Below are 27,663 nucleotides of genomic sequence, written 5' to 3' on the forward strand. Positions count from 1 at the left end.
TATTATACATCACACTACTTTCATGAGCTTCCAGCTCACTTACATAATTCATCTAAGTGTTCGCCCAAAAAAGAGTCAATGAGCTACACAATTGATGGAGACTTTTCACCAGCTAAATTGTGTATATTCACGCATTTCAATGCACTGAAGATTTACAAATGGACAATTCTCTGAACAATTTCCCAGGTATCATTAACATTGAGCAATTATGAAAAGAAATCAAAGCACTAGGTAAGATTTACCGAAGTACTCTATTGTTCACGATCTGCACACAAATCTGAGGATTGCTTGGAGGTGGAATTACAAATGAATCTGATGGTTCCTATGTATAAATTAGGCAGAAGTACTTCATTAGCGTGGAAAGAAACATATTTTCCCCTTTTAAAAAAGCAAACAACCAGGCAGAAATTTTACAAGGATTATACCTTTGTGTGGATAAAATATATTTTGCTTGCAGCTTTCAGGATGATATAAGCCCCTTCTTCAGGTAGTTCCTGCACATCCAAATTAGCAATGCACGGTAGTTTTAAACCTACGTCATTTGTGGATCTGCTGCAGTTGTAAATTAGCTTCACGTTGTAGGTCTGCTTCATTTCTAAGTCTATTTAAGTTCCATATATATTTCAGTGTTGAGTCCAGTATAGTTTTTTTTTAAATATATTTTTTATTTTTTGCAAAAGCTAAAAGGAAAGTACACAATAAAGCGCGACATGTGCCGATATCGGTAAGAACTCAAAGGGAGCACACAACAGTGCCCATATCAATAGACAGAGTTCGTGAAGCACCCATCGTGTAGCAGTAAGAAAAGAACACAGTTCACAGCCCATCACTCCCTAGTTCCTCTGGGCCCATGCAGCCTCCGAGTTGGAAACAAGTTCAAGGCCATCCTCCACTCACCTCATCCCATAATGCTCCATCCAAAACTCCCCTTTCTTGTGAAATTTGCAGAGGCTGCCCCTGCTGCGGTAGGTGTCTTTTTCCACTGCCAGATAGATGTCCAACCCCCTCCTCCATTCTCGGATAGTTGGTACATCTGGCGCGCCCCCTTTGCGCCCCCATTCGCTGCTCCCTCCCGCCTCCCAGCTGCTCCTCCCTCCCCCCTCCCTTCTTAATGGCTGGCACTGCGCGTCGCTAGTGAGCGACCTCTGACCTGTTTTAGGTCCTGAGCTCGCCCCCCACGTCCGCAGCACCAACCTGCTGTCTCCTGCCTCTGACCCCCGCCCACGCTGCTGCTAGCGTGTTCGAGGCTTCACTTGACCCGTGTGCCGTTTTTCCGCCGTCCTGTAAGTGTTTTTCTATTTTCAGCGCCTTGCCTCTTGCGCTTCTGCCCCCGCCGTGCCCCTTCTGATTGTGCCACTTTTCGCCACCCTGCAGTGCGTTTTTACTGTTTTTCAAGCGCCTCGCCTCCTGCGCTTCTGCCCCCGTTGTGCCCCTCTGATTGCTGTTTCCCCGATTGTATACTGTGCCATTAGTGTATTTCTCTGATTGTTCTCATATTGTGACTGTATTTTGCTCGACTTTTTGTGCCTTCGTGTTTTCGCCCCTTGTGCGCTCCCCCTTGCTCTCCGCTCCCTGCCGCTGCCTCCCTGCGGCCCCACCCCCCTCACCCCCATTCGCCGCTCCCTCCCGCCTCCCGCCTCCCAGCTGCTCCTCCATCCCCCCTCCCTTCTTAATGGCTGGCGCTGCGCGTCGCGAGTGAGCGACCTCTGACCTGTTTTAGGTCCTGAGCTCGCCCCCCACGTCCGCAGCACCAACCTGCTGTCTCCTGCCTCTGACCCCTGCCCACGCTGCTGCTAGCGTGTTCGAGGCTTCACTTGACCCGTGTGCCGTTTTTCCGCCATCCTGTAAGTGTTTTTCTATTTTCAGCGCCTTGCCTCTTGCGCTTCTGCCCCCGCCGTGCCCCTTCTGATTGTGCCACTTTTCGCCGCCCTGCAGTGCGTTTTTACTGTTTTTCAAGCGCCTCGCCTCCTGCGCTTCTGCCCCCGTTGTGCCCCTCTGATTGCTGTTTCCCCGATTGTATACTGTGCCATTAGTGTATTTCTCTGATTGTTCTCATATAAGTCGACTTTTTGTGCCTTCGTGTTTTCGCCCCTTGTGCGCTCCCCCTTGCTCTCCGCTCCCTGCCGCTGCCTCCCTGCGGCCCGCCCCCCTCACGCCCCCATTCGCCGCTCCCTCCCGCCTCCCAGCTGCTCCTCCCTCCCCCTCCCCCCTCCCCCCTCCCTTCTTAATGGCTGGCGCTGCGCGTCCACGCCGCTGGTGCGCCAGAGGCGTGCCAGAGGCAAGCCCGTCTGCGCCCGTCCGCACCTGGACCGCGCCAAGCGCCACCCCCCTGGTCCTCACGTCCCCCGCAACCCCTGCCTCCGATACTCGGCCCGTGAACTCCTCGCCCTCAACCCTGGCCCCTCCACAGAGTGCTTCCTGGCCACCCCGAAGCACACCAAAGGACCTTTTTCCTGCCGCACCTGCAACTTCTCCTGCAACAGAACAACGAAGTCAGCAACAACCAACACAAACCACCTGCACTGCATCCTCCTCAACACACGCTCCGCACGAAAACACGCCATCGAGCTCTGCGACTTGCTCGACACCACCGCCCCAGACGTGGCCTTCCTGACCGAAACCTGGTGGAACGACTCTTCGGCCCCTGACATCGCCATCGCCATACCTGACGGATACAAGATCACCAGAAGAGATCGCACCAACGGAATCGGCGGAGGGATAGCCATCGCCCACAAATCTACCCTCAAGCTCCACACCCACACGGACGACACCCTCAAGACAGCCGAACACCTCCACTTCCAGATTCACACGGACCCCAACACTACCCTCAGAGGAACCCTCATATACCGCCCTCCAGGACCAAGAGCCCCCTTCAGCGACACCGTCTCCAACCTCGCAAGCACCCACGCCCTCGCCTCTCCAGACTACATCCTCCTGGAAGATCTAAACTTCCACCTGGAAAACAACAACGACGCCAACACCGCATCACTGACCACCAACCTCCTCAACCTCGGACTCCGTCAACTGGTCAACACCCCCACCCACATCGCCGGACACACACTTGACCCACTCTTCACCTCAAGCAACCACATCTCTTTCAGCCACACCTCCGAACTCCACTGGACCGACCATCACTGCGTCCACTTCACCTTCAAGAAAAACACCGAACACCACCGCATCCCTCTACCGCCTCACCGCCGCTGGGGAAAAGTCACCGAAGACCAACTAACCAGCACACTCGCCAAATACCCACCACCCGAACCCACTGACCCGAGCACCGCCGCCATCAACCTCCATCAATGGATCCTCAACTGCGCCAACACCTTAGCCCCACTCAAGAAACCCACCGCCAACCAAGAAAAGAAAAAACCAGCCTGGTTCACAGACGAACTGACCACCTCCAAACGCACCTGCCAGAAACTCAAGAAGAAATGGATCTTCGAGCGCACACCCGACAACCTTGCTACACTCAAGGACGCCAACCGTGAACACCACCAACGGATCCGACTCGCCAAGCGCACCCACTTCACAGAACGCCTCAACAACAACGCCCACGACTACAAAGAACTCTTCTGCATCGTGAAGGAACTCTCCAACCCTAACGCCAACGTCAACGACGTCCCTCCCTCCCAGAAACTCTGCGACGATCTCTCCACCTTCTTCCACCAGAAAATCGCAGCCATCCACGACAGCTTCAACACCGCACCTCCGCCAGACCCCACCCCCGACGACTCCTCCCACGCCTGCCACCTCACCACCTGGACCCAAGTAGACGACGCCGAAACCCTAACAACCATGAATTCCATCCACTCAGGCTCTCCCACGGACCCGTGCCCACATCACGTATTCAACAAAGCCGACGCCACCATCGCCCCCAAACTCCGCAAGATCATCAACCTCTCCTTCAACACCGCCACCTTCCCGGACAGCTGGAAGCACGCAGAAATCCAACCCCTCCTCAAGAAACCCAAGGCTGACCCCAACGATCTCAAAAACTTCCGACCGATCTCTCTCCTTCCTTTTCCAGCGAAGGTCATCGAGAAGATCGTCAACGCACAGCTCGCCCACTTCCTAGAAGACAACTCCATCCTAGACCCCTCACAATCTGGATTCAGACGAAACCACAGCACTGAGACCGCACTCCTCGCCGCCACAGATGACATCAGACAACAAATGGACAACAGCAAAACCTCAGCCCTCATCCTCCTCGACCTATCAGCCGCTTTCGACACAGTCTGCCACCGCACCCTGCTAACCCGTCTCCACGAAGCCGGCATCCAAGACAAAGCCCTCAACTGGATCTCATCCTTCCTCTCCAACAGAACCCAGAGAGTCCGACTCTCACCCTTCCGCTCCAAAGCCACCAACCTCATCTGCGGCGTCCCCCAAGGCTCCTCTCTTAGCCCAACGTTGTTCAATGTCTACATGGCCCCCCTCGCACAACTGGCCCGTCATCACAACCTCAGCATCATCTCCTACGCCGACGACACCCAGCTCGTCCTCTCCCTGACCAAAGATCCGCTCACCGCCAAAACCAACCTCCACGAGGGACTAAAATCCATCGCCGAGTGGATGAGCAACAGCCGCCTGAAGCTCAACTCCGACAAGACGGAAGTCCTCATCCTCGGACGCACCCCCTCGGCCTGGAACGACTCCTGGTGGCCCACCGCCCTCGGACCCCCACCCACCCCAGCCAGCCACGCACGAAACCTCGGTTTCGTCCTCGACTCTGCTCTCACCATGTCCAAACAGATCAACGCCGTCTCCTCTTCTTGTTTCAACACCCTCCGCATGCTCCGCAGGGTCTTCAAGTGGATTCCAACAGGAACCAGGAAGACGGTGACTCAAGCCCTCGTCAGTAGCAGACTTGACTACGACAACGCACTCTACACAGGCATCCCAACGAAAGACATCAAACGACTCCAACGCATCCAGAACGCATCCGCCCGCCTGATCCTCGACATACCCCGCCAATGTCACATCTCCCCCCACCCTGTGGATAAAAGGATCACCTTCAAACTCCTCACCCACGCACACAAGGCACTACACAACACCGGACCCACCTACCTGAACACCAGACTCAACTTCTACGTCCCCACACGTCAACTCCGCTCTGCCAACCTCGCCCTCGCCATCGTCCCCCGAATCCAGCGCAAGACCTCTGGCGGCAGATCCTTCTCCTTCCTCGCCGCCAAGACCTGGAACTCTCTCCCCACCTCACTACGCCAGACCCAGGACCTCCTCACCTTCAGGAGACTCCTCAAGACATGGCTCTTCGAACGCTAGCAGCATCTTGAGTTGCTTATCTGCATCAGGTAAGACTCTACTATAGTTATAAATCTTCTTAACTGAGTGTGCTAGAAGCAAGAGTTGTAAATCTATTTTGATTCAAATTATACGTCGTTTATAAAGTTGCTATGGTTGTAAATGTCCTCCACTTATACTGCAGACGAGAGTCTGCTACCATTGTGAATTTAGCTGAGTTGTAAATGTGCTTGAATTGTAAATACACATTGGCTGAAATGCTGCTGTAGTTGTCAGTCTTCAGTTGTGAATCAGATTCAGTTGTAAATGTGCTTTAGTTTTGAATTTTCTTTGGTCAGGAGGAGGGTGCTTCCTATTTAGAAGTTTGGTTTGGAGGAGCATTTGAACATTTAAATACGTTGTGTTTTGTTTATCCCGTGTAAGAGAGTGCCTCGGGAGTGTAAAACCTAAGTACAACAAGGTGTAGTGGGGCCGTGGTTGACGTTAGGCCGTTTCCAGCATCTGCCGGTGTTGCTGCCAGCAAGTTAGCAAAACGAATTCGGCGGGGGCATAGTGTTAGCAATATCTGTTTACCCCAGTGCTTGTTTCCCACCAGATCTGTCTACCCTTGAATTCGGCTGACTAAATGCACAGTATTTGAGAGGATTATTTTTGTTCATTCTGTTAATCGTTATGCGGAAACGTTACATTATGTAATCATTACCCACAGCAAGTGACCTAAAAGAATGCCACATTGTCTCAAAATAAATGCAAACGTTTCCCCTAAATCAGTGGGTCCGAGGTGGCTTGCCACTACAGGGCGTTCTAAGTAAATTTGCAATTTTTAAGTTACAAAAATGGCCAACTAGTCTAATTTATTTCCCTACATTGAAAGAGTCAGGATAGAGAACCACACATTGACAATCTAGGGCTATCTGTGGGGATTTTTGTATTAGTTCATTTCTATGTGAGTGCCTAATGTAGAAAAGTTTAAATCATTCTAAAGCTTATACATTTCTAAAAAAATACATCTTCACTCTTCTTTTTAAAGGGCAGGTACGTGTAGGTACTTGCCATCTGGGTTTTCCTATAACTAAAGCCCCCTTACTCTCACTCCAAGGTCAGCAAGCTGCTTATTTGCTCCAGCCATTGCATGCACTCTAGTTCATTACCCTAGTATTAGTATTTTCTTTGCAGTGGTCAAAGTCTCTGTCGACCAGCTCTCAGAGCCCAAGAGGGACACATTTATTCAAAGCCTCCTTTGAACTGGGATGCAAAAAGGTACAAGGAGTGGTGAACGTGCACATTGTGCAGACACGTATCAGCAGTACATGTAAGATGTGTAGGTGGCAGGTGTCTGCGGAAAGCAAGATCTATGTTGTATTCTTAAACCTCATCTGATATGAAATTATAGCAAACCAGCAGTGAAAAACATAAACCGCTTGATATGGCATCTCATTCTAATCTGGGAATATAACAATTGTCTATCTTGCACCCCACAGTCCCCAAAAATGAATGTTGTTTCCAGCAGCCAATACCAGCCCTATTTAAGCACTGTTTGTTAGTAAATTAAAAGGTAGCTTTGAGTGGACGGTGTTTGCCTTTTGATGGGCACATAAGTGGGTAAAGCCAATCAGGAGGTACCTGCAACCTCTGATGACATCACAACTGCACAGCTCTGATGTGGAGTGTGCAGTGCTTTGGAAAGAGCACCCCTCTTGTGCTCTCTGAATCACGAGTGTTTACAGGTTCTATTCTCACCCCACCCTTCTTTCCACTGTGAATGGCATGAATCATTGTTCCTTTTAAAAACAAAGGTGAGCAAAGCTGAAAATAGGTAAACCACTGAAAACTCTGGAGTAACTGTTACTTTATAAAAGAAGCCATGTTTAACCCCATAGTCACCATTTGTGGAATAAGGACCATGGTGAATGGTGTTCTTCCCGCCGCAGCACAAGGGGCATGAGAGCATATTTTGGGTGCAGGAGGTGCAGTGCAGGCTCTGGGTGGGAGAGGTTAGATAAGAGATTAGGCATGAATCAATGCAGACCATGCCTATAGAGAGTATGGTCCAGGTGTATGAAGCCTTTTACTGGTTGTAAATAGCCCATCGGAGCGTTTGCAAGGTAAAATGCTTTTTAGCATGTACCAACTCTATTTTCCAAATCGGTATCCTATTACCGACTCACAAATAGGATTCGTGACACGCTATTAGGAAGGGTCATGCCAAGGGCGTCCCTTTCTAATAGCAAGTTGCACTGGTATGTAGGAATGTTTTGCGACTGGGAATTCAGTCGCAAAACATTTGCAGATTACCACCAACTTCAAGCTGGTTGTAACCCATTCTCCAACAGGAAGGGGTCCCTTTCCCCTTTGTGAATGTGGGTGAAAACATTTTTAAGAGCAGGCAGTCGTCCCATGGACCACTGCCCACTCTTAAAAATTAAAAGAAAACGTTTCTGTTTTCTTTTTGTAATGCATCCCATTTTCCTTTAAGGATGGTCTCCTCTTTCACAGGGTGCAACACATGGCTTAAAAATACCCATCTCTTGGATATTTTTAAGTCATGTTTTGCATCTTGTGAAAGAGGAAACCATCAACTGCAGGGGTGTGCAATTCCTATAGCTGTACGCCTTGGACATCTTGTTTAGGGTAAAGGACAACAAGTTTTCATGTTTATTTTGTCCTTGGGCTGCCAGTTTACAGTTCCACATTATGTATCAGGGAAACAGGGAAGGGCATTGTCAGCATGTTAATGCTGTTCGAACTTATATTTATGGTTCATTAACGCAAAGGCTTTATTATTAGGTTGAGCACTCTAAGGAAATGTTGTAGGCTCAGACTGCACTACTGTACAGTATAAAAATAAGTACACACATTTGCAACTTAACAAATATGAGGTTATGTATAATGCTCCCAGAATGCTGTCTGAATAGATGCAACTATTTGCAGAACCTTAAAAGCAAGATTGATGAATATTTGCATTTAAAATACAACTACATTTACAAACCATTTCTCTGAAGCATCATTTAGCAAATTGTGTTGAGGCATGCTAATATTTACAAAACAATGTTCATAATGGAAACCATGTGTAACCAGTTTCAACAAGATTATGGAAAACATAAAAAACAAACATTGGCAAAGCTAGTAGGTCAGACATTGGTGGTCATCCTTTTGGTTTTGTCAACTTGTGTCTTCTTTTGACATGGTTTTTGTAAAATGTTATTGTTGTGAGGCTGCTACACCCGTACCATTATAAAATGAACACTGGCAAAAGAAAAAATATGTTTTGGTCTCAAAAGGCACACATTGCCACAGTAGTCCCTGGCACTGAACAAAAGTACTTTGCGTGTTGATGTAAAAGAGCAGAAAGCTGTCACTCACAGTGAAGCCAGCCGATCGAGATAGAATTTTAACAAAAAAACAACTCCTGGTTAATGCCAGGCCTAATTAGGGGCCCAGTTCTTTAGAGAAGAGCTGGTGAAAAACCCTTTAAGATGCAAGATAGTAGGGCCCGTATTTATACTTTTTTAGCGCCGCATTTGTGCCGCTTTTTGACGCAAAAACGGCATAAACTTACAAAATACAATTGTATTTAGTAAATTTGCGCCGCTTTTGCGTCAAAAAATGACGCAAACGCGGTGCTAAAAAAGTATAAATATGGGCCTAGGTTTGCACAGATTGAAAAGGGCATTCCAACCCTGGAACTATTGCTTGCTGCTACCTCCAGCCCAAGTATGTAGATTAGTGGAAAAGTGGCAAAATAAGGGAATTGCTGGTATTCCAACCCTTCTATGGTATGAGCCCTGGTATAATCAGAAGCTATTATCAGATTTCTTATATTAGGAGATTGATGCCATAATTTGTCACTGCACTATATGGCACAGAAGAGACAGGTGGATGTTTTAAAAGGACAAGTAGATTTATGAATCACCCTGTCTCATGGGCAAGTAGACATTTTATTAAATTCCAAACCCCTGAGCGGTATGTCAATTATTTTATTTGATGGTATCCTATGCCGGGAATGAGACAGACAGCATTGGAAGGATGTGAAAAATTGGCAAGTGAGGAAATATTATTTACATTGACAAACAAATAAATCAAACACAGTGGACCACATACACACCCTTGCATCAAAGTGCAAGGGCGTGTGTGTGAGGTTTTTTAACTGGAAGGGTACCCTTTGTGTACAAAGTACTATTCCTAGACACATGCAACATGGGAACAGTCTGGAGAATAGAAAACCCTTCTTCAATTGTACACCTGTCCTGAATAGGTGTATATTTAAGAGTGCAGTCTTTTCAACCTTTTCGGAGCTTTGCATCAAAATCCATGGTAGACCCCCTTGAAGCAAAGAAGCACTAATTTGTGTTACTGTAGGGCTACTTTCCACTAAAACAAGTTTAGTGCTAGAAAGTAATTCACAAGTCTACATTTTGCACTAGTTTGTGTAACTTTAGTAAATGTTTTGCAGAGAGTGAGTTACACGTCAGACCCCTTAAACCATCAGACTTTTTTGGGCAGGCCCCTTGATCCTTTGGTTCTATGAGATGTCCTACATGTTCTGGATCAGCCCTCATCATTTTAGAGATATCTACATTATTTTCTTTCAGTATGGATTGGTGAAAGTGTAACAAGGCAGTCATTGTGGGATTTCAACTACTTTGTGCTAGTCCTACACACTACATGCAGAAGCCGAAAGACATGGGCTTGATGGATGACTTTAAGTAGAGTGGGCACTCTTCCATGTTTGAGGAGGGGTGAGTTAGCTCTTCTTCCCATGAGGTTGTCAATGCATCCTTAGCTGCACATCTTCTTCATTCATTAGGATCACAGCAATGAGATGCACTACTTTGTATTGGTGAGACTCCAATTAACAATACATGGAGTGTATCTGCAAAAAGGAAAAGTGGAAATTGTAAAAGAATTCTGACTGATAGATGTTTGGGGGGGTTAATGTTCTACATGATTCAGTAGAGCATAGTAAAAAACTTTACTGGGATTACTAGTCTGACAAGTATTGCCAAAAAAAGTACAGGGGAGATACGTACAATGTCAGAGATTAGAAAAGCATATGGGTCGATATTTACAGTGGCAATATTTCACTCGAACCCAAAGTGAAACATAAGCCCTTTTTGAAACTTTCCCATCTAGAATTTGGGGATTTTTGTGCTAAAAGGCAACGTACACTACAATTTTTTTGTAAATATTGGAAGCTTTGTAAGTTTAAATTGTTAAGTCATTGTTTGTACTCTAGTTTGAGTATTTACAGTTTAAACTCACTTATTTCATTACTATTTAACATGGTTTGCTTTTTATTGTTTATCAGAGAGGAGTATATTTTACTTTTTTACATCAGTTTTTATTTGAAAAAACATTTTTAGGTTTGACGTGTACCGCGCTTGTGCCACTCATAGCAATCATATTGTATACTTACTTCAAAGGGCTTTGAGTCAGCCTTCTTCAGCCATTGCATTATGTACCTCCAGATCCTTCACTCATCAGCATCAGATATTGTCAATCTTATCTGGAATCATCCCACAGGAGTACTTCAGTCTCACTGCTTTTCCATTAGCTGTTTGGGCGTGCCCTTCCGCCTCGTATGGTATTAAACTCTTTTGCAACAGAAGTCAGTTGAAAAACGGCCTAGTAGCAGGGGAGTAAGCATTGGCAAGAGCATTTGAAAAATGTATGCTACAGAAAAAAAGTTACCATATTTTCTATCACATGCATATTTCAGATGCTTTTGTCTGTGCTTACTCCCCAATACTCTAACAAGTATTGGCAAAGCCATTAGGTATGCCATTTGTTTAACATGTACATGACAAATATCCTCATCAAGCTTATTGGCTTTGCCAATTATTGTCCTTTAATGGGCTTTATTGTAGTGTATTGTGTGGTAGCATTTATATAACGTTTAGTATCCCTATGTGGGATGTTGACATGCTTAATCACATGGGTGCCTCATACACTGCTGGGTGTGCGGTTGGAAGTGTATTATCATTGTTTGGAACCTATGTGAGTAGTATTTTTATGTTGTGTGTGAGTAATCAGAGAGGTGCTCCTATCTTCTGTAGGTATGTTGTGCTTAGCAGTATGATGGATGAGCAGCTGTGAGAGGTAGATGCACACTGTATCAGCTCTGCATTTCCCATTACTATGTTCATGATTTCTTTGTGTTCTGGGTCCACATTTATATGCGGACTGCAGCAGAAGGTCCCCCACTCAGGGTTCTTATGGATCTGGGGGAAGCTGGGGCATAAAGAGGGAGGCGAGAGACAGGAATCTGCCAGGGTGGACTGGGTTACAATCATCATTTATATGATTGTTATTATCATTATAGATTATTATTGGTATTATAGGCTTTCAATTACAGGGAATAAAGTAATGGTCAAAATATATAGCTGGTTGAGACTGCAGGCATATACTATATAGTATTACATACGTATACTAGTTGTATTGAGTGGGTAGTGATAGTAGACTGGATGGATTATATCTCATTCATATGAGCAATATCATGATTGCATAGTTTGAAGTGGCAGATGGTGATAGTTACTCGATAGCTGGAGGGAGGACTAGGTGCCTCACCTGAGCCACATCCTGTTATCTTAGAAACAGGCAGGCTCTCACTATTTGTGGAAACATTTATTATTTGCATGCTACCTATCTTTACAGCAAAAATAGATTCTCTGCATGTTTCTACACATTAAGAGCAATGCCATTTTTTTCTAGCTTGCAATAAACTGTCTCTAATGTTTTTTGTGCAACAAATTACTAAATGCTTTTTGGTGTGCTTAATTTCACACAACATAGTTCTTCTTTTATTCTTTATGCTTGCAATTATACCATCTACTTCAAGTGACAAAGCGAGATATCAAGGTTTTAAGCAGTTTTTGGGAATGTTGATGGTGTGACTATATATTATAAGGAATAATAAAAAATATGCCATATATTTAAAGGTTATTGCAAGTCATCTAGGAGTTCCATGAACTCTTTATGTTCACACATAACCCTTGGTGACTTTCAGTATCCTTAAAATGTATGGCATGGGGCACTTTACCATATATATATATATATATATTCGAATGAAAGAAACATCTGGCAAAGCACTCCACCAAGGACTCTGTATAAATTATTTATTTCACGACTGTGAGCAAACGAACAACGCGTTTCGACCTACACGGTCTTTGTCGAGTTCTAAAGTCCTGTAATCCATTCTTGTCTATTTATAGCTGATAACCTTATAACAAAAATAATGCATGTTGCGACTTATAGTCCAACTAAATAAAACAACAAATCATATTGACAGAACTCCATACAACCCATTCAATGCTAACATTAATGATTACCTTTATGTTCGCAAAATATTTTTGCAAAATATTTTTACATGAAGGCAAGTTGTTAAGTCAAGATTCATTTGAATAAAAAATAAAAAATATATAAATCAAAATAAAACTAAATTAATATAAACATAAATTTGTCACGTATTAGTATCCCCTTTGTTCTGTCAATATGATTTGTTGTTTTATTTAGTTGGACTATAAGTCCCAACATGCATTATTTTTGTTATAAGGTTATCAGCTATAAATAGACAAGAATGGATTACAGGACTTTAGAACTCGACAAAGACCGTGTCGGTCGAAACGCGTTGTTCGTTTGCTCACAGTCGTGAAATAAATAATTTATACAGAGTCCTTGGTGGAGTGCTTTGCTAGACGTTTCTTTCTTTCAAATATCTAATTTGAGGGTACGGCTTGCCCTCGGCACGAGCACAGGTAAATGGAGCGCAGCGCTAATTGAATTAGCCGCTTTGTTGGTATATATGTATATATATATATATATATATATATATATATATATAAAGCAGTAAAATACATGCTTTGCTGCCTACTCCGCTGTTTCACAGTTACAGTGTTCCTTCCGCCCTGCAGGTGGCAGCAGCATCTGACGTCATACACTTCTGGCCAGACGAATTACTGCCTTGCCCGAGTGAGCTCATTGACATCCTCTGCAGGGACGATGAGGTGTGGCGCTTCGGACGCCTGCAGAACGGGCAAAAAGTTCTCTTTCCTGTCAAGTGTGCTGCTAAGAAAAGTAGGTGCTCAGACTGTTTTTTTTTATATTTATGGAGAGGTAGACAGTTTTGTTCTGGTGGTTTGTCGCTGCATTAGTATTCTAGTTTTCATTGTCCATCAGAAAATGCGTAGGTTAATAATGCTCGGCTGTAGACCGTGGCCTAAACAGCAAACCATCTCAGAGTGAAGGCACAATGCGATAAAACGAGTTTAATTTGTGTATCTCATAATTCACTTCAATCATCTAGAAGGAAAGTTCCTGAAATCATGCTCCTCAATTTTGGGTATTAATTGTAACTTGTGCGTTTATGTATGACTTTTTTCCCTTTATACCTCTCTTCCATTGTACAGTGGCATTTTCTGTTAACTTTGAGGATTTATAATCTGAATGTAAAAAAATTATTGCAGTACATTTTCCTCTAGAAATGCTCTTTCAGCCCACAGCTTGCCAATTGCTACACAACCAATTTAGGGCAATCTAAAATCATGGAATGAAATGAAAAACTGTGGCCGTACAATCCCAGCCTGTACGTGCGTTGATCCAGAGTGTGCTCCATCTACTACTGTTCCAGCCCCTTGAACCTTACCGTGCTCAGTCCCTTCCACTTTCATAATCAATCATGTCCTGTTAGAAATGGGGGGCCAGATTTATCAAAAGATTTTGCATTCTCCAATGGTGCGAATCGGTAAATGTCACCATATGCGAATGCAAAATAGCCTTTCACAATGTATGAAAGGTATTGCAGTCCCATTTTACGGAATCTAAATTTTTTGTGATTCCTTAAAATTGCAACTCAAAATAGGGAATTGTAATTTTTTGCGATTCCCTAACCAGTACATTGCAAATAGGGAATCGCCATTTGGATTCCCTATGCACATGTAACAAGCATTCCCTAAATGCGAACTTGGCATTGAGGAAATGCTATTACCATCAACTCCAAGTTGATGGTAACCATGTGTAATTTTAAAAAATGCATTAAAATGCATTTCGACCTACACTAAAATACCTAAAATACATAGCATTTTGCATTCCCTAAATAGCAACTTCTTAAAATTCGCTATTTAGGGAATGCAAAATGTGATTTTGATACACCTGACCCAGGGTCTCTGGTTGGCAGTCAGTTTACACTCTGTCAAGTAGGGACCCTCACTCTAGTCAGGGTAAGGGTGTCACACTCTCAAGATAACCCCTGCTTACCCCCTTGGTAGCTAGGCATGAGTAGTCAGGCTGTCTCATAGGCAATATATTAAATATTTGTACCCACAAGCAGTAACACAGTGAAAACACTACAAATGGACACCACACCAGTTTAGAAAAATGGGCAATATTTATCTAAGTAAAACAAAACAAAAATGAAATAAATCCATCTTACACAAGCAAAGATAAGAATTTTTAAAGATTAAATCCCAATAAAGTGCTTAGAAAAACAATACCTGATGATATCACAGTGTTGTGACAGAGTCGTTTCCTACAGTCCAACGCCACTTTCGAGGGAGTGCGCACCAGTCCCGAAGTCACACGAACCCCATGTACAGAACCTCAGAAACGAGGCAGAATCAAAGATGTAGCATGGAGTCGGGGATGTGAGGAGTTGCTGGAGCCAGTGCGGCATCAGTTCTGTGCTGTTACACAGGAGGTTAGGCAGTGGTTCCTTACGGAGGTGAGGCATCAGTTCCTTATGGAGACAGTGGAGGTGAGGCAGAATCAGCGGTGGGGCGGTAGCTCCTGATGATCCGGCGGGGTCAATGAATCCAGCGGGCCAAGACTCGATGAGGCGACTTTACAGGGTCACGGTCACACCACGGGGTCTGAGACGCTGCGGCAGAGTAGTATGTCACGGACCTTGGTGACATGGCACTCGGGACTCACAATGTTGTGGGACTTCAGAGGCGCTGTGTCAGCTTCAGGCCAGTGGCACCAGGCCTGCAGCATCGGTCGCGGTCATTTCACTTCAGCGGGGACCACAGCTTTGGGTGCAGGCAGCGGCGCAAAGTCGGGCAGCGGTGCCAATTATGGAGTCGTCCGGAGTCGTTGCAACTGGTTCTTCTTGTTTTATGCCAGACTTCACTCCCAAAGGATCAGGAACTGGAGTGGGCACCTCTTGGCAGGTCAGGGTCCTCAGCAAAAAAACAAGGGGCTAGCAGGTGAAGTCTTTGATGTCCCTGAGACTTCTTAAGGAGGTAAGCTCAGTCCAAGCCCTTGGAGAAACTTCACAAGCCGGATGCACAGTAAAGTCCAGTGTTTGTCCTCTCCAAAACAGAAGCAGCAACTGCAGCCCAACCCAGCAAAGCACACAGAGCAAAGGGGCAGTACTCCTCCTCACAGCTCTTCAGCTCTTCTTCTTAGCAGTCTCCTCTTGATCCAGAAGTGTTTGAAAGTTGTGGGGTCAGCAGTCCAATACTTACACTCATTTCTGCCTTTGAAGTAGGCAAACTTCAATGGAAAGTCTTTGTAGTTCACAAGACCTTGCCTTTCCTGCCCTGCTCCCGCCCCCACACCCTCTAGGGGGTTGGAGACTGCATTGTGTAAGGGCAGGCACACCCTTATTCAGGTGCAAGTGTCAGCTCCTCCCAACATTCCAGCCCAGGACGACCCATCAGGATATGCATGGCACACCTCAGCTCCCTTTGTGTTACAGTCTAGAGTGAATTCACAAGCAGCCCAACTGTCATCCTGACCCAGACGTGCATTCCAGCAGACAGGCATAGGCACAGAATGGTTAAGCAAGAAAATGCCCACTTTCTAAAAGTGGCATTTTCAAACTTACAATCTAAAAAACAACTTAACCAAAAGATGTATTTTTAAATTTTGAGTTCAGCGACCTCAAACTCCATATCTCTATCTACTCCCAATGGGAAATTGCACTTAAAATATATTTCAAGGCAATCCCCATGTTAACCTACAGGAGAGATAGGCCTTGCAATAGTGAAAAACGAATTCAGCAATATTTCACTATCAGGATGTGTAAAACACACCAGTACATGCCCTACCTTTCAAATACACTGCACCCTACCCATGCAGCTAACTTGGGGGTACCTAAGAGGTGTCTTACATGTACTAAAAGGAAAGGTTTTGGGTCTGGCAAGTGGATACACCTGCCAGGTCGACATGGCAGTTTAAAAGTGCGCACAGACACTGCAGTGGCAGGTCTGAGACATGCTTACAGGGCTACTCATGTGGGTGGCACAATTAGTGCTGCAGGCCCACTAGTAGCATTTGATTAAAGGCCCTGGGCACACATGGTGCACTATACTAGGGACTTATTAGTAAATCAAATAGGCCAAGCATGGATAACCAATCATAATCACAATATACACAGGGAGCACTTGCACTTTAGCACTGATCAGCAGTGGTAAATTGCCCAGAGTACGAAAACCAGCGAAAACGAAATCGAACACAGTCAAAAATGCAGGAAGCAGAAGCAAAAAGACAGGGGAAACCACACCAAGGATGCCATGTCTAACATATCCTCTTTCCCTGCCCATCACTGTAGGAGGTGGGTGGAGCACCAAGCTCCCCTTTGGGCATCAGAGTGCTGATGAAATGACCTCATCAGATCATGTTAATCTCACATATAAAAACCAAAACAGGTGGTTTATTTTTTCCATCATAAAGCAGTTTTTACGTCCAGTAAAATTATAAGCAATGGGGAGGGTAAGTTGCTCACAAATGCACAGTCTACCACTGCTTGTACCAAAAAACAATTCAGAGAGAATGCCCTTACAAATTTTGTCTGTACAGTAGTTTTTAAATCCCATAATTTTGTGAAACAGTGTTACTCCTGCTCACCAGACACGTGACCCCGGTGCCATGAAAAAAGATTCACATTTTTTAAAATCTCTTTATTGCTTTCAACAAAAGACATAACATCCCTCGTATAACGCTTTGTCGTCCCTTTTTACCTAACACCATGTTCTCAGAGATTGCCCTTTAGCTCCTTTATATTTCCGGAGTCCTACCCCTCAGGGTTCTCCCTTGATGCCTTTTCTCTTTCAGTGTCTGACTTGCAGAAAGTGCTGGGGGGAGCTGCGTACTTCGGAACTTCGACAACAGAGTACATCTGGGATTGTGTATAAGGGATCTGAAAGAAATAAAGCAGCACGCTATACTCTTATAAATTAGCAAAACACTGAACAATAAGAGATAGGTCCAAAAGGAAATGCAAGCTTTATGTTTATTTGGGTTTATATGTGCCACCCTGAAATCAATGGAATGGTTAAGTGAGTAATATTGCCTGGTGTAACTGTCACAGGTGTAGTAAGGGGGCTGCCTGTAAGACAAACCGTTCCTGACCAATAAGCCACCCACATAGGGAGAGTATGGCGTTTGCTGTAAAACGTGAGTAATAGTGACATGGTGGGCTAACTATGTTAACGCCTTCTTGTTGCAGGAGACATATCAGAAACAAGAATCGCAAAGTCACGTGGCGATCACTCCGAAGGAAACTCTGCAGAATCTAAAGTAAGCACAAAAGTATTTGTTTATTCGCGGTGTGTGGCGTTTTATTAAAAAATGTGTCTTTATCTTAACCATTTTAGGCAGTCCTGTTATTGTTGGGGCTTTCACTAACCCGGTCATCTCTGTTACACTCTTCCTTTGTACCTGTGTGTTCTCCTAAACATCTCCATTTCAAGATGCGTTTTGCACCCCGTCCACCCTCCCCCCCTGCTCTTCATACTCGCAGATGTGGGTGGGCTCAGAAAGTGTGTTTGTTCTTGGGGCCTGTGCTGGCTGTCAATACTCTTGCGTGCTCTGACCAATCACCAATCCGCTTATCATTCTCTAGTTTTTCCATACTCCTCATCTCTATTTCCATTCTCCATGCTACCAGCTAACTTTAGTATGTTGTTAGTTTTTATTCTCTTCTGAAATCACATCATATTTTCCAACTGTTCTTTCGAAAAATGTAATACCCTGTGGCCCTTGTGACTAGCTCAGCAGTCACAGATGCTCTTTCTTTGATCCAGCTGCTCACACATTGGTTATGGTTATCTACTGAGCAGCTATAAAGAAAAATTCCAATTAAATTCACTTTCATCCTACAACTCTAATTTCTGTCTCAGGGGGTCTATTGCTTTCGGTTGGTAATTTCATTTAACCAATCAAATTTCAATGAATGTTTCCACACAATAAACATGGTCCAAGGTCTAAAAAGCAATACCCTGCAATTAGTTTTAGTGGAAACCATTTGCAGCTGGTGAAGTCAAATTTCCGTCTTTCAGTCTGTAGGAAGCCCAATGTAGTGCTATGGAAGACTTTGCCACCTGAACCCCAATCCATCACATTTAATGTACTTTGATGGGGGGCCCTCTCAAGTTTTGTTACGCCACTGGAGAACTGTGAGTTTGGCAGACAGCTTACTGTGCCGATTTTTTGGAGGAGAATCATACCCACCAACCTGCAAATAAACCCCTAAAACTGACCTGGCCACGTCTGAGCACCTCTGGAGACACGCGACTGTCTAAAAGCTGCCAATGTGATGTTGCAGTTAGTGAAGCCTTGACCACTCCATGCCGGGCGGCATTTTCTACAATGCACGCCTTACAATGATAATATATTACAAACACAACGTCTGATTCTCTTTTGGCTTTGGCTTTTGTTTTCAAGCCAATTAGTTGTATTTATGATATGAAATACTTCGCAAGGGGAGTAAGGCTTTGTATAGCTAGCCAAAAAGTTAATTTGTTTGTGTTCAAAATAATTTAGTTGTTGATTGCCTTTTGGTGTTTTTTTGCGCATCAATTGGTGCCATACACATTTTTAAATACAAATTAAACTCAACAAATATTGCTTCTTGTTTGATCTAGGCTCCTTCAGCTATTCCTGACATGATGACGCAGCGCACCCCAGTTCAGGAGACTCCGCAGGACGGCCCTTTGACGGAACAGTAAGTTAGTTTGTTGTCCTGGCACTTTTCCAAGGGCCTGATGTACCCTCACCGCAATAGTGTCTCTGAGAAGAATACACATGCGCCTTGTGAAGTCCGCCGCTAATATTAAAACTAGCAGGTGGCCCGGGTCAGAGGTCACGTCCTTGGCACAATGAACTGCAAGAGAAAAATGTCTTCATTCCCTACAATGAAGTCAGCAAATCTGTGCAAACACAGGACTTCAGGTTCAATCGCCTGAAACATCATTTTATTGTTGTGCTCTGTTGTTCATACACTTGAGGACTACAAATGTGTTTGACATTTGACAGAAATGCTTATGCAAAGCACCTCATATATATGCAAACGACAGTTGTGTGTAATATAAATGTGTACGTAATAATCAGGACACCACTTTTTCATTCAAGGTAGCATTCAATAAATCTACAGGAGCTCTGAGGGCGCACAATCGGTGAGCCCCCTTCTCGCTGCCCGTGTCTGTCCGTGTGCTTGCACACAGAGACAAAGTGGTTCCTCATTTGGTTGGGACCACAACCGCATGCAGATGAGGGTACGGCCCCTCCTGATCCAGCCAGAGTGACCATTATTAGAGAAGGACGGCGCAAGTATCTGCAGCCCCTTCTCTAATATCAAAGTGTCCCAGAGGTGCAATACGTGGGCCAAACACCATTTGTGTCCCCCGGACCCTTACCGTAAGAAAGACCCCGGTGTCTTATATATCTAAGATACACACCAAAACACTTATCTTTCTGCAAACCTAATTAGATTCGTGACTAATTTATTTATACATCAAATTATACTTAGGAAAACGAGCCTAAATGACACAGGTAGCAGTCAATGTTTGAATTTGTATCACTTTTCCAGGTGCATAGCAAAATCCTCTTACCTTTCAACATATTTTACCACACACGTTTTCTGTTGCCTTGAAACGATGGCAGAGAGTGTATTTTTCTAATCTCAGACTAGTTCCCATCACCTAGAGCATCTCCCATAACTCCAAACCAAATACAATAGAGTTGCACACGGCCCTCGCATGCCCCACTTGTGTCATTGTTCTTCAGGCCCAACTAATGTAACTTTGCTGAAGAAGAAACACAAACGTACGTTGTAAGAAAGTCTCTCATGGCACAAAGGCTTTCTGCTTTGGGTCAAAAATTTAGCACAAAGTATAGCCTAACATTGTTGCTTTTTTACGTCTGATGTTAGCCAAGATGTCTAGATTTGACTAAACTTAAATATATATATATATATATATATATATATATATATATATATATATATATATATATATATATATATATAAATATATATACACTTTCATAAAGAGGCTTTTAGCCAACCATTGGTGTGTTGTTGTGTAATTCACATTTTAATTCCACCCACTACATCATCGGTTAGTGGGTCAGCCCACTTCTGCCATTGGCTAATTCACTGTGATTGACAAAATTTTGCTCTTTCACAATGAGCACCTCCACACACAAAGTAGTTCCCTTCAGTACCAGGGATTGCTTTGAGAATGTGTGCTTTGCAGACTAAAAATGCTTTTACTTATAGCCATTTTTTTTTAGTATTCATGAGAGCCCGGTAGTTCCTTCAAACTATAGATTTATACAAACCATGAGAAAAAAAACAGTTTTCAGCGAACATAGGTACCCATGTTAAGGTCCAAAATGTAATGATGGCATCATCCCATTCATCGTTTCTTCATACTGTGATGTTGAGTGGGATGCTGTCATCCTAGAGTTAGGACCATATCAGGGTGCTCATTTTACCAAAGAAAATTAGGTAATGAGTTCAAGGAATATATAAAGGCCCAGACTTAGTAAGATGTCACAGAACGCAGCACTGCACCCAAAGTTGCTGTGCTGCACTGCATTGCCTGACAGGGAAAGAGCAGGAAAACTCTATATCTACAGGCACTATCATGCTCTTTCCTTAGCGCAGGCGCAGAATCATGCTGGCCAGTGCCACGCACCCATCTGCACCATAGTGCAAGGGTGTGTGTGTGATGTGTAGCATAAGTTTTGCACTGGAAGGGTACCCTTCCAGTACAAAATACTATGCCTAGTTACACTTTCAAATTTTCCCTCTCCGGATGTGTTCTCCACTGTGCAGCACACATGAAAGCGGGAAAAGTTAGGAGAAACAAAAGCACTGAGTGGCATATTTATGAGCCCCTAGCGTGACTGGACAGTCACTTTTCGTGATGCAAGGGGTGGCGTTAGCAGGGTGCAAGAAGGAGAAATGCTTTCATTTCTCCTTGTTTTTGCGAATCGCCACTTAAGATTGTTTTTGTGCAGGAAGGTGTTCCACCTGCACAAAAACAATCTCCCCCTCAACACAGCCATTCCTGTACAACGCTGTAAGGGTTGCTGCATTGGCATACGGCAGCAAATACAGCGCTGGCTCAGGGGGAAGCACATGGGTGTGCCGTATTCTTTTAAATACAGCACATCCCTGCATTTTAAAACAAGCATTTGCAATGCAACGGGTCTCGCGTTTGCTCATGTTAGAGCTGATCGTGTTGTAAACTCCTAACCCGACTTTTCATCTATCGGCAAAAGTGCTTTTATGTACGTAACCTGAAAAAGTGAAATTAACTGTGTAAAGCACTCGACTTCTGCCAAGCGAAATCGCGCTAGGAAAATAGAGAAAAAGTAGTCCACGATCCGACAGAAAACAGCGAGCCTCGCATGTTTTCTGTACTTGGTCGCTGCGCTCGAGGAGGGCTAACCACCGGAAAAGGCATGACATGTACATGCCTTCCACTAATGAAAGCAAGCAGATTTTACTAGGCAAGCCCACAAACCAATGAAAAACACTGACGTGACGACGACAGGGCTCCGAGCCCTTTTCTAATAACTAAAGCGTCTCGCTGCGATACGCATGCGCTAGCGCATGCAACGCAGGCTCGACCCTAAAAAATGAGGAGCTGCGATACAGTGGTATAATCACGAAACACACATCAGCTGTCTATGTTATTAATGAGTAGATCCTCTTGTGTTTGGCCTTTGAAATGTGAAGCGTACAGAAAGCATAAAACAATATTTAAAATAAACAATGTTTAGAAGAATTTTTGAACTATATCTTAAGCATGATTTAAATATAATGTACAGAAAACAGTAAAACAATATTTAAAATAAACAACGTTTAGAAGAACTATTTTTGGAACTAATCTCTTTCTCTTAAATATGATTAACAGTGGAAACTATACTTAAAAAGTGCCTTGAAAACTAAACCAACCTGTCAATATAGTTAAACCCATCAGTGGAGTATATGAATAAGTGAGGCTTCTTGCACCATACTTTACCATACTTGTAGGGGACGCCTTCTATGCCCTTTTATTTCAACTTATTCATTTTAGTAATTTTTTGTTGTACTGGTCAGGATAAGACACCATGAACTGCAAAAAATGATGATTCACGTTTTCTTCCTGCCACCTGTAGACCTGTTGAATGTCGCCATCGAAACACTACAGAAGAGCAGGCCCAGCCTGAGGGAACAGAAGCGTCTTTCCTCTTGGAGCGCATGCCCAGTGGGACGTCAAGCATACTGAAGAAAATGTGGATGAGACACAAAAAGAAGGCGGGATATCTTGGTGCAAAGAATGGTGCTTTTGAGGCAGACTGAATAGTGATGTTGCTGGTGCTCTTCCAGGGCTGGTTTGGGAGCCCTTTTGCACAAGGACTATGCATGAGCGCCTCATCACAAGTGAGACACAAGGTTCCACTGCTTCACTGATCCTTCCACAGTCCGAGTGCAGTCGTAATATGTGTTTCTGGTCCTTGATCACACACTCTACTGCCAAAGGTGCTGGATGCAGAATACATCATTTTATTTGTGTATTTCTGGTTCCAGCTTTGTTATATTAGTCGCTAGCGATCTTATTTATTATTTTTATTTCTGCACTATTGTGATGACTGCAGTTGTTTATTGCACAATACCTACACAGTACACATAACAATAATTGGCAGTTGATGATCTGTCAGGGCAACCAATAGGTCAAGACAAAAGCTATAATCATACTTAGACAGAAGTTGTAGGCTCTGTCTTGATAAGGTGGTGCACTTCACACAAAAAGCCTTTAAGGTTTACAGAAGAAAGAGGCTTAATCAAATTCTTCTTTCTTATTGCTCTAAGGTGAGTAATTGTCTACTGTTGATCCTAAGGAAGGTAAAAATAGGCCTACGTTGAAACATCAACCAGTCTTTTCCAAAGAACAAATCCCAAATAACTCAACTTTCAAGCTATATGACATTTGTAGTTTTTCTAACAATACATTAGTAGATACTGATGATGTTCCTCTTGGAGAGATCCTTCCAAGGTTGATTCAGAGCATTGCCCGATGCTGTATTGACCACATTTGCAGGGATCCTAATGTCAGTGTGACTGCACGGTGTCAATCCTTACCTCTGGGAGAGATTGACTCTCTGTCTCCACAACCTCGATGGATAGCCAGTGTTCTCGATTTAGCGAGAGGGAATCACTGTAAATGAACAAGCCCACAGAGACAGCTTTATATTAAATAGAGGAGGGACAAGTCCCACTGTATGCTATTTTTCACTTAAGAGGCGAACCATAACTTGCTTTACCACACCTCATGACTCAAGTCTTTGATGCTGTTGTTCCATTCAGATGGCATATAACGATATCCTGACTACGATTGCTTCTAGTAATGTAGAATGACACAAACCCTGTGAAAAGGTGCTTGAGCATGAAATGGGCACTAATATCCACCCTGATGTCTATGAACACCACCCTGCACCTTTTCTTGACTTGCACTCATTGTCCAAATAGCATAGAAAGAATAATGTAGCACTAAAAACAATCTCAATTGTCTTTTGGCACTTAAATACTTAGGGCCTGATTTAAGAAAAGTGGTGCTGCATCCACTGCAGCACACTTTTCTTGTGCCCCTTAGCGCCCCGCCCTAACGGCACCATGTGTGCGCCATATTTAATATATGGCGCACCATGGCAGTAGTTAGGGAGGTAGCATAAGACTTTTTGATGCTAGTTTGGCGCTTTGCAGGATTAACATAAAATTTGTTGACGTTAATCCTGTAAGCACATTGAGGCCCGTTATAAATAATGGTTTGCCTCCTTTTGATGGCTGCTCTGTGCAGGTGTTAAAAATGCCGCAACAAATAGCACAAAGAAATCGTTTAGACTTCTCTGTGCCATTTTTTCCTGCCCCGCAACAGGGGAACGTCCCCCTTGCATACACTTTGCCTGTTGCGGGCATCATGTGGCGCAAGGGGTTTGAAAGTGGCGCAATGCATGCATGCTTTGTGTTAATCTGGTGCGGCGGTTTTGGCCTCGTTGGGCCACTTTAGAGTAAAAAAGAAAATGAGGCTAATGTGGTGCAATGAGGTGCTAGGCCCTCTTAAATCTGGGCCTTGGTGTTTAAGTAAGCATACTAGATGCTTCTTATGATAATCTTGGGTGGATATAAGGGTGTGTCAGCCATGCCAATATTCCAAACTCCTCCCTGGAAGTTACACACAGATATTTACACATTACACCTTTTCTGCAACTTGAATTGCTTTTTTCTAAGGTTGCCAGATCCTTTCTTAAAGCCAGTAGTATTTTATTGCTATCAGTTTGTTTGCGATGAGGAGAAATATTGCTCCTCACATTTAGACTCTCCATCAATTATTAATCAGAAAATTATACAATAAATAAATAATCCCTGCTAGAAATTACACTATTCAGCAAGCACTGAAACGGCTGTACTAAAAATAAACTGTGTCGAACTAATTTATCACCCAAATGCGGTTGACCTTAATTGGGCTAAGATTTGAGAACGAAAACAACAACTAATAAGTAATGCTGCAAAATCAAAATGTAATTCCAAAATGAGTGATGGATAGTTAAAATGAATTACCTCAATGAAATATCAGGGTGTGACCGCGGTCACTAAACTAGATGTGAGCCACCAATGAAATTTAATAGCACAAACAGCAAATGTAGTACTAGGTTATATAAAAATGGAGAAGTAATCAGTTAACCTTATCACAGATTCTTAAAACGAACTTTGGAAAATTCTCAAATTTGTTTAACACAGTAAAAACAACCACGGATAAACTAGAGAAATCTCAAGCAGGGGGACCACTAACTAACCAAATGACCTGGTAGATCTAAAGATCACTGAAGTAAAATGTGCTGTGCCTTCAAAAATTGGAGCCCATGAGTGGAATTGATAGCAATATAAAATATTGCATGTGCAGTAAGTGAAACACAGGGAATTTCTTATGCAAGTAGCAAATTATAATTAAAAATTAATTTAGGTTTTATATAAGAACATTTTAAAAAAAGATAGACTAAACGTGTGCTCGGGCCCCTCCCCGCACCGCGGGGGCCTTTGTTACACACTGGGATAAGTTCAATCTGGCCCAGCAGCGTTATGTCTATTGACATACCATGAATAATGTTGTAATGTGAGAGGAATTTTTATAAAATTTAAAAAATAGCAAGTGTCCATTACCCCAAAATGATCAAAAAGAACGTTTTGTCACAGCAAAAAGACTTAGGACATGATTTAAAGGTGGGAGGAAGTGAAGCAGCTGCCAAAACTCAGTAACTTTTCAAATTCCGAAAGTTCCTGCATCCCCCAACTCTTATTGGGCGATTGTGGTTTTCCTGACCGTGGAACTGCAGTGGCTCTGCCATTTCTGGCGGGTGACAGTCAGTGAAGCTGGTGACTCAGGCCTGCCCTATTAAAGGTGAGCCTTTCTATGCCATGTCTGTTATTTTTTTGTCAGGGTCTGCCATATATTGTATAGCTGCCCTGGACAAACGAAAACACAAAAATGTGTTCCACACTCTAAGGAAAACTCAGAGTGCATCAGATACACTAATTTCTTTTATTTTCCGAGGACAGAGAGCCATCTTGAGCACCATGGCATGGTGGACCGGCCATCACTGTGTTTTGTTCACTGAAGCTATTCTCACCACAAAGGCAGGAGCCACTGTGAAGAAAAAAGACCGCTGAATGGGCGGCCAACTTTACATTTGTGGGCGGCCCTCCAAGCAGCTGACGAAACTTGACTGAAAGCCTGAGTACTAGGGCGCACTGAAGTGCTCGATTAGGCTCAGGTTCCGCTAGGGTAACTCCCTCCTCATACGTCATTACAGACACTGTTTCCAGTCCTGAACATTCATGTGCTCACCTAATGTGTTCTGAATGTTGCAATCTTACTTTACTTTATAATAAACAATGACTGGAGACAGTGTCGGTAATGATCTGACGTCAGTTGTTGGTCGCTCAGACTTTATACAACCATCTAAAGATAAAATGCAACTCTGATTTGACTCGATTTATCGTTGCCAATATTAGTATTACCAGTCTAAAACGGTAAAACGTGCAAGTTTTTTTTAACGAACTAAGGGCCATATGTACGAACACATTTTCCCATTGACACAGAATGGGAAAAACCCTTTGCTACATCTGGCCCTAAGGCCCATATTTATACCTTTTTAGCGCCGCATTTGCGTCATTTTTTGACGCAAAATCGGCGCAAACTTACAAAGTACAATTGTATTTTGAAAGTTTGCGCCGATCAAATGTAGCGCTAAAAAAGTATACATATGGGCCTAAGATTTTCCAATTTTTCTGAGCTATATGTTATGGCTCTGGGTCTTGCTTCTTAGTGGAATGAGCTCCAACCAAAAGCATCTAACTAAAAGGACTGAAGCAAAACAGGGGACATCTAGACCAAAGCTACATTAACCTAAAACATTCCATTCATTTTGAGCCTGCCAAATATTTTGTAGAAATAAAATGCACATCAGCCAAATTAAGGGTTTTCTGAAACAGCTAAATGTGTGTTGTAAAATATGAGTGGGGAACGTGTGATGTGATATAATTTGTGCTCCGAGTAACAATCTCATCTGCTGGATTTATGTTGCGAATGTATTTATTGTGCGATTCAGAAATTTGCAGAGTGGAAAAATATTTCTAATTAATTTATTTAATTTATTTTGCGAGTGTTTGTTCCATGTGTGATCTTTCTAACTTATTAAATTTATAATGAGCCCTTGAGAATGGACAATGTCTGCACACAATAAAATGATTGACAGAGTCATTTGGAAATCTGGCCTCAACTTTTTGTTCTTGCAAATATCCTTTAAAGTGAGCTACAAGTTGGAATTGTTAGATATGTCAATAAAAATCTACTAAATATTTTACTTAAAAAATCAGTGTTCGGATTTGGATTCAATGATTAATCGTGCTGTAAAAGATAAAGGGCCATATTTATACTTTTTGACGCAAAACTGCGCTAGTTTTGCGTCAAAAAAATTAGCGCCGGCTAACGCCATTCTGAAGCGCCATGCGGGCGCCGTATTTATTCAATGACGTTAGCCGCCGTTAGCCACCGGCGCTGCCTGGTGTGCGTGAAAAAAAATGACGTACACCAGGCAGCGCCGGCGTAGGGGAATATGGAGCTTGGGCGC

General features: G+C 43.6%; 1 protein-coding gene across 1 annotated transcript in view; it reads left to right on the forward strand.

The window, feature by feature from the left end:
• VXN (vexin) overlaps nt 1–27,293 on the forward strand; it is a 41,757-nt gene extending 14,464 nt beyond the window's left edge. The window contains exons 3-6 of the mRNA XM_069220272.1: nt 13,176–13,338; nt 17,711–17,781; nt 19,128–19,207; nt 22,654–27,293. Coding sequence (XP_069076373.1) covers nt 13,176–13,338; nt 17,711–17,781; nt 19,128–19,207; nt 22,654–22,837 — 498 coding nt within the window. The 3' untranslated portion in view covers nt 22,838–27,293. The remainder of the gene's footprint in view (nt 1–13,175; nt 13,339–17,710; nt 17,782–19,127; nt 19,208–22,653) is intronic.
• Nucleotides 27,294–27,663: the final 370 nt, after the last annotated feature.

The sequence above is a fragment of the Pleurodeles waltl genome, chromosome 2_2, assembly GCF_031143425.1.
Source record: "Pleurodeles waltl isolate 20211129_DDA chromosome 2_2, aPleWal1.hap1.20221129, whole genome shotgun sequence".
In the NCBI taxonomy this organism is placed as follows: domain Eukaryota; kingdom Metazoa; phylum Chordata; class Amphibia; order Caudata; family Salamandridae; genus Pleurodeles; species Pleurodeles waltl.